General features: G+C 35.1%; 1 protein-coding gene and 1 long non-coding RNA gene across 12 annotated transcripts in view; one reads left to right on the forward strand and one right to left on the reverse strand.

Moving 5' to 3' along the window:
* Positions 1-19,176, reverse strand: part of LOC137236394 (uncharacterized protein ZK1073.1) — a 469,888-nt gene that overhangs the window by 141,642 nt on the left and 309,070 nt on the right. For 9 of the 11 annotated variants that reach the window (XM_067758970.1, XM_067758969.1, XM_067758968.1 and 6 more), the window contains one exon: positions 4,161-9,249. The exons of the other annotated variants lie outside the window; for them this stretch is intronic. In XM_067758970.1, the coding sequence (XP_067615071.1) occupies positions 5,057-7,546 (2,490 nt within the window). In that variant the 5' untranslated portion in view covers positions 7,547-9,249 and the 3' untranslated portion in view covers positions 4,161-5,056. Of the gene's footprint in view, positions 1-4,160; positions 9,250-19,176 lie in introns of those variants that run through there. 11 annotated transcript variants of the gene reach the window in all.
* LOC137236397 (uncharacterized) overlaps positions 1-19,176 on the forward strand; it is a 142,843-nt gene that overhangs the window by 69,907 nt on the left and 53,760 nt on the right. The gene's annotated exons all lie outside the window — the stretch shown is intronic.

Here is a 19,176-nt window from a genome sequence, read left to right on the forward strand (position 1 = left end):
AGGTAATTTCAAAGTTTTGCAAGCTGTAATTTGGCAGTCGTTGAAGATATCATAATGAAATTTGGCAGGAACGCTCCTATTACTGTATGTGTGCTAAGTAAAAATCATCAAAATCGAATTTCGAACACGCCCACTTTAAAAAAAATTTTTTTTAAAAGTAAAATTTTAACAAAAAATTTAATTTCTTTACAGTTTATAAGTAAATTATGTCAAAGTTCAACTACAGTAATGATATGGTGCAACAAAATACAAAAATAAAAGAAAATTTCAAAATGGGCGTGGCTCCGCCCTTTTTCATTTAATTCGTCTAGAACACTTTTAATGCCATAAGTCGAACAAAACTTTACCAATCCTTGTAAAATTTGGTAGGGGCATAGATTTTATGACGTTAACTGTTTTCTGTGAAAATGGGCGAAATCGGTTGAAGCCACGCCCAGTTTTTATACACAGTCGTCCGTCTGCCCTTCCGCTCGGCTCTTAACACGATAACTTGAGCAAAAATCGGTACATCTTTACTAAACTTAGTTCACGTACTTATCTGAACTCACTTTATCTGGGTATAAAAAATGACCGAAATCCGACTATGACCACGCCCCCTTCTGCGATATCGAAAATTACGAAAAATAAAAAAATGCCATAATTCTATACCAAATATGAAAAAAGAGATGAAACATGGTAATTGGATTGGTTTATTGACGCCAAATATAACTTTAGAAAAACTTTGTAAAATGGGTGTGTCACCTACCATATTAAGTAGAAGAAAATGAAGAAGTTCTGCAGGGCGAAATCAAACGCCCTTGGAATCTTGGCTGGAATACTGTTCGTGGTATTACATATATAAATAAATTACCGGTACCCGACAGATGATGTTCTGGGTCACCCTGATCCGCATTTTGGTCGATATCTCGAATACGCCTTCATATATACAACTAAGGGCTACTCCCTTTCAAACCCTCATTAATACCTTTAATTTGATACCCATATCTTACAAACACATTCTATAGTCACCCTGGTCCACCCTTATGGCCATGTCTCAAAAAGGCGTCCATCTATAGAACTAAGGCCCACTACGTTTTAAATAATCATTAAAACCTTTCATTTGATATGGATGTCGTACAAACACATACTAGAGTCACCCCTGGTACACCTTTATAGCGATATCTCGAAAAGGCGTCCACCTATAGCACTAAGGCCCACTCCCTTTTAAAATACTCATTAACACCTTTCATTTGATACCCATATCGTACAAACACATTCTAGAGTCACCTCTGGTCCACCTTTATGGCGATATCCCTAAATGGCGTCCACCCGTAGAACTATGGCCTACTCCCTCTCTTATATACTCTTTAATGTCTTCCATTTGATACACATGTCATACAAACACATTCCACTGTTACCCTAGGTTCATTTTCCTACATGGTGATTTTCCCTTATTTTGTCTCCATAGCTCTCAGCTGAGTATGTAATGTTCGGTTACACCCCAACTTAGCCTTCCTTACTTGTTTTTTTTAATATACTCCCTGGCGTTCCTAGATGCCCACTGAATAGTATTCATACCCCAAAAGCGGTCTGAAAAGTCAACGGAACTAACCACGCACATCTAAAGTTGTTATCGAATGGTTGATTATATAGGTAATTGTCCCTACAATGAGAGGCAGAATCAGTTTTACAAATATAATTGGAATTCCATCTACTCCGATTGCTTTGGCCTTAATTTTAAGGATGCATCTTATTACATCGGCTTCCGGTACCGTAGAGAACTCAAACATGACACCTTGAAAACAAGCAGATTCACTAAAACGAACATTCATTGCACTTAAAGTAGATACAGCACTACTAACAAACGCATTATTAAGGACAGTCGAGCTCACAGTACACTCAGGAAGATCTTTACTACACACTCGCAGACTTTTAAGATTTCGCCATAGGACATTAGACGGAAGTTCAGGGCCGAGACGTGATGAAAAATACCTACATTTTTCTATTCTAATGGCCCTTGTGGCGAGAATCCTCGCATTTCTGTAGAAGTCCAGTCCGAGTTACGTCTTTTCTTCTTCCAGTTGCAGTACGCCTTATTCTGACCTTTTATTGCAGCTATAACTTTGTTATTGAACCATGGACATGATATGGACTTGACGTTTCGGGTGCGTAGGGGTACATGCTTGTGAAAAGCTTCAACTATTTTATTATTGAGAAAGTCAAGCTTGTCATTAACAGATGGGAGACGCCAACATTCACACCAATCGACACGGGACAAATCGAAAAAAGGGCATTATTGTCAACTAAACGGTAGTCTCTAAAACTTTCTATACTGTCTTGGTCAAATTTAAAGTTCAGGGCACAAAAAATTAAGTCATGGTCAGACAAGAACGAAAGCTGGTCAAATTTTAAAACACTTTTAGGATCAGAAACAATAAAATAGTCCAGGAGACTAGGACAGCAGTTATTGGCATATCTTGTGGGTACGTTTCTATTAACAATAGAAAGGCCAGCCGCGGCAACATTCTGTAATAATCCATCAGTAGAGCAATCAGAAACAAGTAAGTTAACATTCAAGTCTCCACAGATAACGAAATAACCAAAGTCTACTACATACATTATTTGAGGCGACGTAAACTCATTTTCCAAATTCCTATAGAAGCCGTCTAAAACACATTAATTTTACGAATATTAGAAATATGGAATGCTTTAATCCATTACAAATTAAGGCCTCATTAACACTTTGAACAAGATCTTGTTTATGTCGTCCCACTTAAGTTCGAGCAGTGTTATTGCTCAAAATTTATTGCACTGCTCCAAACTCTGGTTTTTTGACAGTGTATGATAGAACATATTAGCTAGCAGTTTGGAAACAAATAAGACCAATTTATTGCACGCTTTGTACACATCATAAAAATATATAGCTAATAAATAAGAAATTTCTAGAGAAATGTTATTTTAAAAAGCTGTATAAATATTTTGTATTTTTCATCATTAAGGGCATTTTAATTTTAATTAGGTACTTCTAACCAAAAATTTGCTCAAGGTTAAATGGCCTGAGTGAAAAAAAAAATTTCCTTTCTGTTATGTTTGATTTTACTGGTCTGTAAATAATTAATTATTATATTAATTTGTTGTCTTCAAGACCAAGTTTATTATTTTTGTAAATGTATGTTTAATGTTTAAGTTATATTATATTAAATTATTATACATATAAAACGAGTAAATTAGAAAAAAGCAAAGTTCATAGACCGTATAGCCGACTATTTCAAGAGCCATGACGGTTTATCATCAGCGATCCACACATTGAAGGCTTGACGTTTAGCGCATCAGACCATCAATGCACTTTGCAAGTTTATATTTATAACTCGTTTTCTACGGTTTGTTGTTTTTTTTTACCCCTTACCACCGTCAATTGAGGGCGCCAATCAGGTGCTATTATCTCATTAGACGAAGATTTTTGGTGCAGTCCATATGGTTTTTCTTTAAGCTCTTGCTTTTTTTATAATATAACTTGGTCTTGAAGACAACAAATTAAAATAATAATTAATTATTTACATACCAGTAAAACCAATAAAGAAGTATTCAAATATGCTTTCGAGTAGGAAGCTCGTTCCAAGGGGGACGTCCTCACCATAAATGGGCCAGCGAAGTCAGCGCCGGTTACGTAAAAGGACACCGGGTAAGTGACACGTCCGGAGCATAGCGGCCATTATTTAAGAGCGCATTCACTCTTGCAGTTGAATATGCATTTGTTTACTTTCTGCTTGAGTTCGGTGATGTAGTATTCCGTCTGTATCATGCAAATAATTAGTTGCTTTTCGCCATGGTGCAAAACTTTATGGAGCAAATCTAGAATCAGGGAGCAGAACTTCGAGTTGTCTGGGAAAATAATTGTACAGCGTCCTTTATAGCTCATATCAGTACTTGAATGCTTTTAAGAAAATTATTCCTATGACCAAGTAAAAAAACATCTCACTTTTGGCAACACTACTTGATTCCATAAATTAAGGGAAGCGTTTCTATGGGGTAAAATCAAGCCCAATTTTTCTTCGTTTTTAGGATTTTATACGATTTTTTTTGTGAAATGAATTAAGGCCCAAAAGCTTCGCTGGTCATGTTATGTTCAGGTGCTTCCAATTGGTACCAGTTATCGCAAAGCAGGAATGACTGGAGTGACTTGCTAAGCAAAGGCGGAAAAAGCCTAAGCGTCAACTAACTTAATTTTATTAGAAACATCTTTTGGGACTCATATTGTTTTATGACGAGGCTATTTAAAGTATTGGTTAGGAGCATACTCCCGTACGTTTTTGATATTCACGTCTGTGGTAATTGAAACCACGTTTTAAACTTTAAACTATATTTTATTAATACGCCTAAATGTATGCGTCTATTTTATTTTTTATTTTTCACAACAATCAAAATTTTTGAAAATTGAAAATCAATATTGAAATTTAAAATATTGATAATACATTTAATTACAAAGTTCAAAGTAACTAAAATACAAAGTTAAATAAAAATAATAAGAACCCTACATTACTCCCCCTTCAAGAAAATTTATCATTAAACAAATTGAATGTAACTCTCTTTTTATGTAAATTCTTGGTGTTGTTTGTGTCTGTTGTTTCAATTATTGCAGGTTTTAATCTATCAATAGGAATAGTTTTAATATTATTATCTATTTCAAGTTTAAAACATTTTTGGTCTTTTTCCACAATTTTGTAAGGTCCTTCATATGGTTGTTATAATGAATGTTTATTAATGACTCGAACAAATGTAAATTTACAAGTTTGAAGATCTTTTGGAACATAAATTCCAGTATCAGCATCTTTATGATGACTTAAATTTGATCTAACATTTCGAAAATGTTCGCGTAAATTACTTAAAACTTCAGTTGATGAAAAATTTTTAGCTGATGGCACAACAAGTTCCCCTGGCAAACGTAAATTCTGACCGAAAACCATTTCCGCTGGTGTAGCCGAAATATCTTCTTTGTAAATAGATCGCAAACCAAGTAATATGACAGGTAACTCGTCACACCAATTATTTGTGTCCTCTCTAGCTATTATAGTAGTTTTTAATTGTCTATGAAACCTTTCAACCATACCATTTCCTTGGGGTGATATGCGGATGTTGTAATTTGGTAACTACCAAGTAATTTAGTTAACTCTGAAAACAATTTCGATGTAAATTGGCTACATTGATCAGTTGTTATCTTTAACGGAACTCCAAATCGAGAAATATATTCTCTAAAAAATATATTCTCTAAAAAACTTATTGTAGTTGCTGAAATATCTTTTAATGCATATGCCTCAGGCCAGCGGGTAAATCTTTCAATAATCGTTAAAATATAGCGATGTCCTTTTGAAATAGGTAATGGTCCAACTATATCTAAATGGATGTGTTCAAATCTATTCTTACGAATTTGAATTTTGACAACAGGGGATTTTGTATGACGATAAACCTTAGATTTTTGACAATTAAGACACTCTTTTGACCAAATATTAATATCCTTATTCATATTAGGCCAATAATATTTTTTAACTATGAGCCGTCGTGTAGCTATTGTACCCGGATGTGCTATTCCATGTAAAATATCAAATACTGTCTTTCGCAAATTACTCGGTACAAATGGCCTAGGAGTTTCTCCTGAAGTTTCACACGAAATATTAAAATTTAAAATGGGAATACTAATTCGTTTTAAATTTAGATATTGAGAATCAGATACAAGTTGATTTAAGTCATCATCTTTTTGTTGTTCAGTTTGTAAAATTTTAAAATTCAGTTCTGTATTATATATTGCATTAACCTCGAAAGCTCTATATAGCGTATCTGCTACAACATTGGATTCTCCTTTAATGTATTGTATGTCATCAGTAAATTGTGCTATAAATTCTAAGTGTCTCGTTTGTCTACGACTTCGTTCTGTTTTTGAATTTAAAGCAGTAGTCAAAGGTTTATGGTCCGTATAAACTGTAAATTGTCGTCCTTCCAAAAGATATCTAAAATGTTTTATATTTAAGTAAATCGCCAATAATTCCCTATCAAAAGCACTATACTTAATTTCAGTTGGAGAAAGTTTTTTAGAAAAGAATGCAATGGGTTCAATTTTACTATTGTAATTTTGTTGTATAACGCCCCCAATCGCTGTGTTAGATACATCTACTGTTAAGGATAATTTAGCATCTTTGTTAAAATGATTTAACAATATCGTAGATGCAAATTTATCTTTAATACATTCAAATGCTTCATTCGAATTCTCGTCCCATACCAAAGATTTGTCACGTTTCTTACTTACTTTGTTAATTAGATCATAAATTTTGTTTGTAAATTCTGCTAGTTTTGGAATGTATCTATGATAATAATTTACCATACCAATAAATTTCTGTGCCTGCTTAACTGATTTTGGACGTTCGAAATTGCGAATAGTTGATACCTTTTCATCGGAAGGTCGAATACCTGTTCCAGAAATATTATGTCCTAAAAAATCTATATTTGTTACACCAAAAGTACATTTACTTGGTTTAATGTTTAAACCGTACTCTGTAAGGCGTTGAAAAAGGATACGTAAATCTTTAAAATGTTGTTCTTCTTCTTTACTTGCAATAAGTAAGTCGTCGATGTAAGCATATACAAAATCTAAGTCACCTACTACCTCATTTATGAATCTTTGAAAGGTTTGTGCAGAATTTCTAAGTCCGAAAGGCATTCTCATGAATTCAAACATACCGAAAGGAGTAGTAATAGCAGTTTTATAAATATCTTCTTCAGTCATAGGAATTTGGTGATATGCCCTAACTAAATCTAATTTTGAAAATATATTTTTATTATGAAGGTTCATATTAAAATCTTGAATATGAGGTAAGGGATAACGATCGGGAACAGTTACAATATTCAATCTTCTAAAATCACCACATGGACGCCAATCATTCAACTCTTTTTTAGGTACAAGGTGAAGTGGTGATGCTACTGAAGAATTTGAAGGCCGACAAATGCCTGTTTTAATTAAGAAATCAAACTCCGTTTTCGCGACTTTGTATTTTACCGGATCTAAGCGCCTGGGCTTAGAAAATGGAGGACTACCTTCTGTTACAAATCGATATACTGTTGTATGTTTAACAGGTTTAGTATAATCTGGCTCTGAAATAAGTGACGGAAACTCTTTTAATAATTTTGTAAATTTATTGTCAACCACAAATAATTTAGGTAATGGAATATCACAAAAGTAGGATACTGTATTAACTGAGAGATTGGTTAATGGATCTACTAAACGTTTATGTTTAATGTCTATAAGAAGACCATTTTTACAAAAAAAATCAGCGCCAATTATTGGCTTGGCTATATCCGCAATCAAAAATGTAAAGGGAAATTCACGTCTTAAACCTAAATTTACGTTTAAAAGCCTTTTCCCGTAAGTGGCAATTGTTGAGCCATTAGCTGCAGTGAGAATTATGTCGGAATGTTTCGTATGAGGAAATTTAGACGCGGGTAATACCAAAATTTCTGCTCCACTATCAATTAAAAAATTTTGTTTGTTTTCTCTATCAAAAATAAATAAGCGACGCATTGAAAATTCTAAATTTCCGTTGTTCGTCGCTGCAAGAACGGAAGTACTTCATTTTTGTTTATCATTTCCCAAATATTATCTGCTAATTTTGTTAATTCGGTAATATTATTAGAACTCGAACTAGCCAGAATCATACTCAAATTTTTAAGAAGTTTACACATCCAAATTTTCTTTAAAATATTTTCACTAAAATTTGATCCGGCTAATATAATTAATGAGCGATAAAATTCTGATGGCTTACAATCACCCATCTCAGAATCGTTTAAAATTTTATCAAGTTTCGAATTTTCGCTAAGTGAGTGTGTTTCTATTAACACTTTTTTAAGTTCAGTAAATTTGTTATTAATGGGGGGATTTTGGATAAAATCCAAAATAGTTATTATCACTTCCTGCGGAAGTGCTGTAATGATGTGTTCGTATTTAGTGTTTTCTTGTGTAAGGTTTTTAGTACTAAATTGTGTTTCGGCATGAATAAATGGAAGTTTTACTGAAACCGATAAAATTTCATTTTGAGTAACATTTTCATATGGATTTGTAATTTGTTGTTGAGAAGTGTCATGTGATAAATCTATCAAAGTATCGTTTAAATTGTTAGTAAATGTGGATGTTTGCGTATTATGTTGTGGTGAACGAATCATAATGAATTAAATGAAAAGAGAGTTAACTAACAAACAGTAAAATAAACTAGTAATTCTATAAAGAGAGAGTTTACAATAATACTAATATATCTATATATTAGGATACATACATAAACACATATAATATAAATATAACTGTTCACCAAAATACTTGCTGTGAATATGCAGTTTGTTGCTGTTAATGCAATGGCTTTTGGTGTTTTAGATGCTCAATCAGGGAACTCAAAAATAACAGTTGTGTTTATGCAACGGCTTTGTTGAGATTGCGTGTCCTCAATATAGTTGGATGATACAATATTGATGAGTTACGTTGTTAATTGTTTTTGTTGTTGTTACTTAACATCGCATTTAATGATAAATGGTACAATTATACATATCTAAGAGCAACCGAAGTAGTGATTTGGATCAGCTTGAAAAACTGCACATTATTCTACAAATTCTTGTTGATACACGTTCAATCCGGATATACGGTCTTGATGGGATTTCGTACGATGTAACAAATCTTTGTACTGAGTTGAAATTAATGAAACTTCTTGACGAATCTGACTTTCTGCATTAGATATTGGTTCTATATGAGGTAAATGTTCGGGTAACGATATACGAAATTCGTTTCGTATTGATTGTAATATTTTCTTGGATGCTATGGCTATATCGCGTATTTTTTTAAAATACCTTGTAAATATTTTTCAATAGTTTGGCCAGCTGCGGCGACCAAAACTGTGATGCAATGGCAGATAATGGCGTAATTGTCCAGTTGTACGTGTCCGAGTGTTTCACAAAAATGTTCATATTTTGTTGATTAAATATTTGTTTTTGGTTTTGCTTTTGTTTAAACTATTTCCAAGTCGGCGTGTATGCTTTTTGACCGATGTAAACTGGAATGAATGCCTGCTGTTTTGTTATTTAATTCTTTATTTGAGAGATTCTTCTCATTTTGCACAATTTACTTTTTTTTTTGGTCGTTATCTGTTATGATTTTATTACAATTCGCACATATTTGTCTTTTTTTTTTTTATTTGTAATATACTTTTTTTTTTTTAATTTTCACAAAAGTTCACTTTATCACTAAAGCAAGATCGCCAGTTTGGTAATTGAAACCACGTTTTAAACTTTAAACTATATTTTATTAATACGCCTAAATGTATGCGTCTTTTTTTTTTTATTTTTCACAACAATCAAAATTTTTGAAAATTGAAAATCAATATTGAAACTTAAAATATTGATAATACATTTAATTACAAAGTTCAAAGTAACTAAAATACAAAGTTAAATAAAAATAATAAGAACCCTACAACGTCTTCTACTGATGATTTTTTTTAAATTAAGATTTTAAGACTACTTCATCTAGCGTAAGACTTTAAATATAAAAATAAGGCACAACTTGCTTACTCCGTCGCCCATCTTGGTGATTTTTTCGTGTCCCTTTTTGTAATTAGAATCAAACCAACCAATAGGAGCCCTTGTGGATAAACCAAGTGTGATAACTTCTGCATAGACGCCATATTACAAATAGAATCGATCACCTGATCGTGGTCCACCAGCGGGGAGAGATTAATTTTTATTTTCAAATCTAATTTTTTGGTTTTAAATAAGTGCAAAAAATTACGATTAGTATTTGTGAAGCAAATTAAACTTACCCCTGCAGAAAAGTATACTCACCTCACTCACTTATTTAGAAAAGCTACTTACCTGGGAAGGAAATTATACTCACCTGTGAAAATTTCACAAACCTTAATTTATTAAAAAACTAAAATTATGACCTTAAAAATCCCTGTGAAAAGAGTTGCAAAAGTAAATATATAGATGGACGTGTTTATATCCACAGTAGAGCGTGCAAAATTTTTAAATAGTGCTGTGCAAAATCAAATCTACACAAACATACCTTTTTGACCACGAGCAGTAGACCTGCATAGGTGGTACACCTCAAAAAAAAAAAAAAAAAAAAAAAAAAAAAAAAAAAATGCCAAGGCAAGGCATCATGCATGTAAAGTAAATTAAAATAGTAATATAGGTTATTGAGTCATAAAATTAAATTTATTGCAACAACCTTTAAATGTTATTTTTATAGAGTGCACTATTCCAAGGTAGATATTAAAGTTCTGCTGATATAATTTATTTAGTATTTGGCAGTAAATTGTCCCTATTCTTTTTTCCACCACTGCAAGTATTTGCACAATTGAATTGATATATTAATTTGAGAACGATTATGTGATATGTGTATATAGGGTCAATTATTATATATCTACTTTGAATTTATATACTTTCAATTTATAAAATTATTTTATCATGTACACTTTTGTTCATGAAAATTTTTTTATTTGAAATATAATTTTTTTAAATTCATTAAAAATTTAAATCTTAGAATATTAAGAAAATAAAAGTTTTTTTATTAAAAATTATTAAAAATATTTACATTATTATTACAAACAATTACATTGGCGATCCTGTAATCGAACCGATTAAACCTCATAATTTTTAAAAAAGTGAATTAGAATAAATGTTATACCAACATTATTGAAACTATTTGGTCATCATCATAACTTTGTGTGACAAACATGATTCAGTGGAATCTCAACTATTACACTGGTCAACAACATTTTTGTACATGGGTCGTGCGTATATTTTTTTATAGCTTTTGCTCCAGAAATAACAATATGAACATAAAAAATTTTTGATTTGGTTTTGTTCGAAAAAAAATGAGAAAAACGAAAAACATGAAAACTCATCAAAATTTGACATAGATTTGATTTATTCTAGTATAGTAAAAATCAATTTAAGATTGATGCTTATAAATTTAGTTTTAGAATACAGTTTAAATGTTTAAAAATGCGTTTTCCTGCTTTTCCTGCCATATTCGGTAACACTTTCTCTTATTAACGTCCAAATACAGTCCCCCATCATGCTTTCCGTATACTGGCCTTGGTAGCGTTTCTCAAACTCCATTATATCTTGATGGAATCGCTCCCCGTGTTCTTCTGGATAAGCTCCCATATTATCTTTGAATTTATCCAGATGTGAATGTAACATGTGCTTCTTATCGACATTCTACATCCAATGGCGGAAAAATTCGTAATCATGCCAGTTATCAGCTCATCATAATGTTCATCCCTATGATTTCCAAGAAGCCATGAACTACTGCCTTAAAACTGTTCCACGCTAGTTTCTCCTCATTGCTAAGTAGGTCCCGGAAAATATCTCAGTTCATAATTTTTTTTATTTGAGGGCCAACAAAGACTCCAACTTTAATTTTCGCCTCTGACAGCTTTCGAAAAAAAGTCTGCAAATATTTGAAAGCTTTATAAAAAAAAAAAAATAAATGTAAGGCGCGATAACCTCCGAAGAGATCTAAGGCCGAGCTTCTCTTCCAATTTGCGTCGTGCTCCTCTTGATTTTTCCCTACAAATTGGCCGGACGGGACCTACATGTTTTATGCCGACTCCGAACGGCATCTGCAAAGCAGGTGAGTTTTCACTGAGAGCTTTTCATGGCAGAAATACACCAGGAGTGCTTGCCAAACACTGCCGAGGGGCGACCCCGCTTAGAAAAATTTTCTTCTAATTGAAAAATCTTATTTCTAAAATTTTGATGTTGCTTTGCTCGGGAGTTGAACCCAGGGCATACGGTGTGATAGGCGGAGCACGCTACCATCACACCACGGTGGCCGCCTACCTTTGAAAGCTTTAGACTCAATATTAAGAGCCTTCACAAATTGTTTAATAAGGCCCAATTTAATATACAATGGCGGCATCAATATATTTTTAGGATCGACAATTGTTTAATATTAAATCTTCCCACTCCATACTCAGTACGTTCAGGCAATGTTTTTGGCGATAGTGGCGGCATCATTTCTGCTATCCCATAGGGAAAGATAACAGGAGTGTTTGGTATATCCACCTTGCATTCCAGTAATAAAAAAAAACCATCTTGAAGTCTCCAATAACTTCCCACTTGTATTCCGTATATTTGATTACAGTTAATAGTATTTTAATACTGTCATAATTTTCTTTGAGATGTATGGAATGTGCCAGTGGAATAGATGGAAATTTGTTCCCATTGTGTAGTAGAACTGCTTTTAGACTTTTTGTTGAGCTGTCGATAAAGAGGCGCCATTCATTTGTATTACAAGGAATAGCAATTGCTTCAAATAAACCTTTCACGTCATAGCAAAAACAGAGTCAATCTTCCTTACTGTAGAAACAAGAACATTCTTCATGACGCTTTCTTTGCCGAGATATTCGAACATCAGAAGTAAGTAAATTTCGTTGTTTAAGCCGCGATGCTAATAACTCTGCTTTGTCTTTTGATAGATTTAAGTCTCTTATTAAGTCATTGAGGTCTTCAGAGTTGATGAGATGTGGTATTCCTGGTTCAAATTGAGGAAAAAATTCGGAATGTACGGATGCAGATGAACTCGGTGTTTGAAAGCTGTCTTGAGGGAATAGTTGCTTTTCCAACACAGGTGGATCAGGTACAGAATTTTGTTCCGAATGTGGTACTGGAGCGAATGTCGATGGTAGTTCCGGATATTTTGTTTTCCTTAAACGTTTCCCTTTCAGTGGTTTCACTACACAAAAATAGCAATCAGGGTAATGATTACTCGGTTCCCTCCAAATCCTCGGCACTGCGAACTTCATGGCTCTTTTCTCATCCTGGTACCAAATTATAATAAAACGTAAAGCATTTCATAACAATTTCAGTTATTATGCAATTATATATATGTAGATGTATGTATATATATATATATGAAACAGTTAGTACAATAAAAAACAGAAAATAAATACGCTCCAGAATGCTTCTGCAAGAATTACATGAAACATGTGGAGCCCATTTTTTGTCCTGGTTTTTAACAGGTAGACTGAAGTAGGCTAGGTAGGTCTCGTAAATCCTTGTGTTTTTAGTTAAACTAAACTTTTTTTGTCTTCTTTTAATACATTCGCCACATATATAGCAAAACGAAATAGCGGCTCGTTTACAACTTCTCGAAGACATAATTCCTCTGTGATATGCAAAAACATAGTGTCGCCCACAACGAGTGGCCCAAGAAACTACAGCTTTCTAAAAAAAAAGTTTACTTACAAAAACGCTAACAGGTAGCTCGCATGCTCTATTGCTAGGCCTGCCTGTCAGTAAAATTTTCGATGAGTTTCTTAATATGTCCTTAACGAATTGGCAAATCTACCTAAAATCATGTATATCTGGGACCTTTTATCTCCTTTTTACTGTTTCTCAGCCACATTTTTTTGTTTTTTTTTTTTTTAAGATGAGTATGTTGTGCTTTAAGTAGATCTTTTTTCGATGCATCGCTACATCAGGTAGCTACCCGCCGCCCTCTATCGACCGAAATATCGCGAAAGGACCTACAAAAATGCAAAATTTTCAAATCGCTATAGTTCTACAAAACCAAATATTTTTGATTCGTAATTGCATTTTTTTTTATAGAATTGAACATAGAATCCGAATATGTAGGGCAAAACCCATGTACAAACAAAAAATTTTTTTTTGTTGACCATTGTGAACGCCATTGCTAATCTTTTCAACAATCAACATTTCAGCAAATTAAAATTTTTTTGTAATCAAGTTTCCACATATTTTCAACAAATAATTTTAAATATTTTTTATTTTATTACCTTCATGTGAGTATATAAGCGAAATTTCATTTTTTTCACTTTTTTCACTTTGATTTTTTAAGGTTTTTTCATGATCTACTAAACAATTTTTCATTTGATTGTAAATCAAAAAACTGTTATTGGCAACGTTTTTAGCGGACATTTTTGGATCGGACAGGGTATACATATAAAAATAATCTATTATTTTCTTGTTAACTCCCTTTCTTGTGAAATTTTTATTTTTTTATTTTGCTAAAGAATGCTTTCTCGTTCACTCATTCGTAAACGTAATTAAACAAATTTAGGAAACCAAAACAATAATAACATAATGAATACTATAGATCAAAATATAACACAAAATACACATCCAACAACAACAATAGAAGACAACTTAAACTCAAGACAATATATAGTTAAATCTATTAAACTACCTTCATTTTGGCAAGAATGTCCTGGTGCTTGGTTTTTACTCGTTGAAGGACAGTTTGAAATTAATAACATAAACGATGATAATGTAAAATTTCAAAATGTCCTTGTAACAGTTCACTTTAAGGCGTGATTTCGGATCTCCTTTTATTTTTGCAGACATTGATACTCGTATTATTGGTGCAAACTTTTTAGAAAAATTTGGTATATTAGTTGATATGAAAAACAAAGAAATCACAGATTCGAAAACTAAATTAAAAGTTTCAGGTTCTTCTGGTTTTTGTGAAATATATTAAAATATATATTCGATTAAAATATCTTTTTCAGAAAATAAATTTACCAACATTTTAAATCAATTTCCTTCAATTACTTTTGAACCAAATTACAATAAGAATGTGCAACGTCAAACGATTCATCGCATTGAAACAAAAGGTGTTTTACCTTTTTCTAAACCTCGTCGTCTCGACCCAATTAAATTAAAAATAGCTAAAACTCAGTTTGAATTTTAATTAACAAGTATTTCTAGAGTTTCTCCTCTACATTTAGTTCCTAAAAAAGAACCCAATGACTAGAGACCTTGTGAAGATTATAGGCAACTTAATTTTTAACATCTAACATCTAAACATCCAAACATCCAACCTTTCCCATTTATAATATACTAGCAGACCTGGCAGACGTTGTTCTGCCCTAAATTTGGTCTATCTGCATACATTTTAATAAGCTTTTTCCGTCTAACTCTGCTCATTTTTTCCTAATCTTTTTATTCACTCCTCCCTCAGTCTTTTTCGCTTCATCTATCTCCATCTTCGTCTCATTCTATCTCTTTCTCAGTCTCCTTCTCTTTTTCCTTTCTCTTCTCTCAACTTTTTCTCATTCTTCTTCATTCCTTATTGCCAGTCCCAGAGGGTGGTATGTATTTTGTTCCAGTCTCATTCCGAGTCTCAGTCTCAGTCCCAGTCCTAGTCCTAATCCCAGTCTCAGCCCGTCTCTGGTGTACTTCCCCAAAAAAGCATTGTTAATACTAATGTAAGTAAATTTATATACCAAATTTCAGGCAAATCGAATAGGACGTCTGTAAATAGGTATGTGGGTATTATTATTAATTCATGTCTTTATTTCGGCTTCGCATGCATATTTATCAGTTTTGCCATGTTGATGCGACTAAATCGAATATCACAATGAAAATAACTTTATAGTTCCCAGCAACAGCTTTCATTTGATATCCATAACACATACACATTCTAGGGGTATTCGGGTCGATGTTTTGGCCTATATCTTGAGAACCTAGTCACGCAGTGGTGTAAAACTTACTCTGTACTAAAGCACACATCAACAGCTTCAATTTGATACCCATAATATAAAAACACAATCTAGGTGTATCCGGGTCCACGTTTTGGCCTATATATCGAGACCCTAGTCACCCAGCGGCATAAACCTTAATATGTACTAAAGCACACATCAACAGCTTTCAGTTGATATCCATATTCTATAAACACATTTCAGGGGTACCCGGGGCCATGTTTTGGCCTATATATCGAGACCCTAGTCACCGATTTCGGATTTCAAAATCAACTAACCATCATCTCTCCTTCCTTTATCTTTCCTAAAAATTTCATGGCAATCTTTCTATCCGTTCTCGGGTTATGGAGTGACAATCAAAATGTACACTTCTTTTTATATATATAGAAGATTAGCCTTTACCCGCGGCCTCGTCCGCAAGGAGATAATGAAATATATGGGCTGTTCACGTTAGCCTGCTTATCAAGCTATCTCTGTCTAATGTATCTTATTTTTGTAATATAATAAAAAAAGAAAGAACTAACTGAGATGATAACTTGTTAGGGTCGCCAAATCATCCCGAAATTATCTAGAAAAAGCCACGAAATGACCCCGACGGTATCGGGGATGGATGCTGAAAACCATCCAGAAATGATCCCGGAAGGGTCTCCAAAAGGTCCAGGAATAGTCCAAAAAAAGTCCCGAAATGACAATGACACGATTCTAGACTGATCCAGAGAACCACACAGAAATGTTTCCTAAATGGTACGCAAATGATCTCGAAATAGTCCCGAAAAAGTCCAATGACGTGATCCCGGACGGAACCGAAAGCCATTCAGAAATTGTCTTGGAAGGGCCCCAAAATGATCCGGAAATAGTCACCTAGAAAGTCCGAAATGACCCCGATGGGATCCCTCTCGGATCCAGAAATGAATCCCGGAAGGGTCCCAAAATGCCTCCGAAATAGTCCCGAAAAAATCCCGTAATGACTCCGAATGGATCCCGGGAGGCTCCCGACACCATCCAGAATTGATGTCTGAAGGATCCTCAAGTGATGCCGAAATAGTAGAGAAAAAATCCCGAAATTACCCAATGGGATCTCGGACGAGTGCCGTAAAACATCCAGAAATGATGCCGGAAGGGTCCCCAAATGATCCCGAAATAATATAAAAAACGTTAGGAAATGACCCCGACGGGATCCCGAAGACCATCAAGAAATGATGCCTGAAGGCTCCCCAAATGACCCCGAAATAGCACCAAAATTACCCTGACGGGATCCCGGTCGAATACCGAAAACCATTCAGAAATGATCCCGAAATAGTGCCGACGAAATCCCGAAATGATCCTGACGGGTTCCAGGACGGATCATGCAGAAATGATTCTTGAAGGGTCCCTAAATAATCCAGAAAAGTCCCGAAATTACCCGGACGGGTTCCCGAAAGTCATCCAAGAATGATTTCGGAAAGCTCCCCAAATGATCCCGTATTAGTACCAAGATGACCCTCACGGGATCCCTAAAACAATCCAGAAATGATCCGGGAAGGATCCCCTAAAGATTCCGGAATAGTCCCGAAAAGGTCCCAAAATAACCCCAACGGGATCCCGGACGGATCCCGAAAACCATCCAGAATTGATCTCTGAAGGATCCGCAATTGACCCCGAAATAGTCCTGAAAAATTCCCGAAATTACCCTGACGGGATCGCCAAAACAATCCAGAAATTATCCCGGAATGATCCGCAAATGATCCCGGAACAGTCCCGAAAAAGATGCCCGAAGGGTCCCAAAATGATCCCGAAATGACCCTGACGGGATCCAGAAATTATCCCGGAAAGATACCGAAACGACGGGATCCTAGATGGATCTCGAAAACTATCCCGAAATGATCCCCAAAAGTCCCGAAATTACCCTAACGGAATCCCGAAAATCATCCAGAAATGATGCCGGAAGGGTCCCAAGGGTCATTTCGAAAAAGTTCTGAAAATGACCATGACGGGATCCAGGACGGATCCCGAAAACCATCCAGAATTGTTCTCTGAATAGTCCGCAAATGATCCCGAGATAGTCCGGAAAAAGTCCCGAAAAAACTCCGACGGGATCCTGGACAGATCCCGAAAATCATATAGAAATTATCCCGGAAGGATCCCCAACTAAATCCGGAATAGTGCCGAAATAACTCCGACGGGATCTCGGACGGATCCTGAAATCATCCAGAAACTATCCCGGAAAAGCCCCAAAGGAATCGCGAAATAGTCCCGAAAAAGTCCCAAAATAACTCCGACGGACCGGAAGAGTTCCAAATGATCCCGAAATAGTCCCGAAAAAGTCCCGAATTGACCCCGACGGGATCCCGGCCGGATCCTGAAAACCATGCAGAAATTATCCCGGAAGAGTCCCAAAGTGATACCGAAAAAGTCCCGAAATGACCCCACGAGATTCCGGACGGACCCCGAAGACCATCCTGAAAAGATCCCGGAAGGGTCTCGATATGACCCTGACGGGATTACCAATAAGTTGAAGCTAATTATAAAGGCATGTTAATAAGACAGCAGGCGCGTTGAAGCGAATGAAGAGCTACAAACAAACAAACATACAGGTCGTGCTAATAAGATCAATTGAAGGAGGGCTGATGGCGGGAGGAGAAGGACAGCACCACTCATCGTTTTTCCAAAATTGTTTAGATCTCGATCTGTATGAACCTTACGTACTTAATTGGCGCTTAACCGTCTAAACGGTTATGGCCGTCCAGCAAGGTGCGCCAGTCGCTCCTTCGCTCCGCCAACCGGCGCCAATTGGTCACACCAAGGGAGTTTAAATCGTTTTCCACTTGGTCCTTCCAACGGAGTGGGGGCCGCCCTCTACCTCTGCTTCCATAGGCGGGTTCCGATAGAAACACTTTCTTGGCCGGAGCATCATCATTTATTCGCATAATATGGCCTAGCCAGCGCAGCCGCTGCGTTTTAATTCGCTGGACTATGTTGATGTCTGCGTATAGCTCGTACAGCTCATCATTAAATCTTCTTCGGTACTCGCCATCGCCAACGCGTAGAGGTCCATAAATCTTTTGAAGAACTTTTCTCTCGAACACTCCCAAATCTGTGTGAACCAGATACCAAAAATTATTGATTTAGGAGAAAATTCACATTGAGTTATAACAATTAATAGATTTTGCGCCCGAAGGGAGAGGGGGGGGGGGGGGGGGAGAGATGGAGCGTGTACCTGCTCACTTTGTAAGCCCTTGACTTAGTTGACCCATTGAGTTTGTAATATTGAGTAAGTTATAATGTATAAAAATTGTTAAAAAGTTATTATTCGAAGTGGTCGTGGGACCCCTTCCCCCCTTTTCATGTTCGAAAAAAATTTCGCCAGTAGACTATTGTCTCTGTCCCAAATTTCATCAAAATCCATGTAGCTGGTCTGGACAAACATCCAAACTTTCCCATTTATAATATATATTAGATTACATTAGATTAGATATTAGATAAGTGGGGTATGTGTGCTTTTCCGTATTTAATCTTGTTTTATGGCAGTATACAATATATCACATAATTAGTTTGGGAACAAATATAACTTAATAAGTGGGGTATGTGTGCTTTTCCGTATTTAATCTTGTTTTATGGCAGTATACAATAGATCACATAATTAGTTTGCGAACAAATACAACTTAATAAGTGGGGTATGTGT

The sequence above is a fragment of the Eurosta solidaginis genome, chromosome 1 (assembly GCF_040869045.1).
Source record: "Eurosta solidaginis isolate ZX-2024a chromosome 1, ASM4086904v1, whole genome shotgun sequence".
NCBI classification, from domain to species: Eukaryota; Metazoa; Arthropoda; class Insecta; order Diptera; family Tephritidae; genus Eurosta; species Eurosta solidaginis.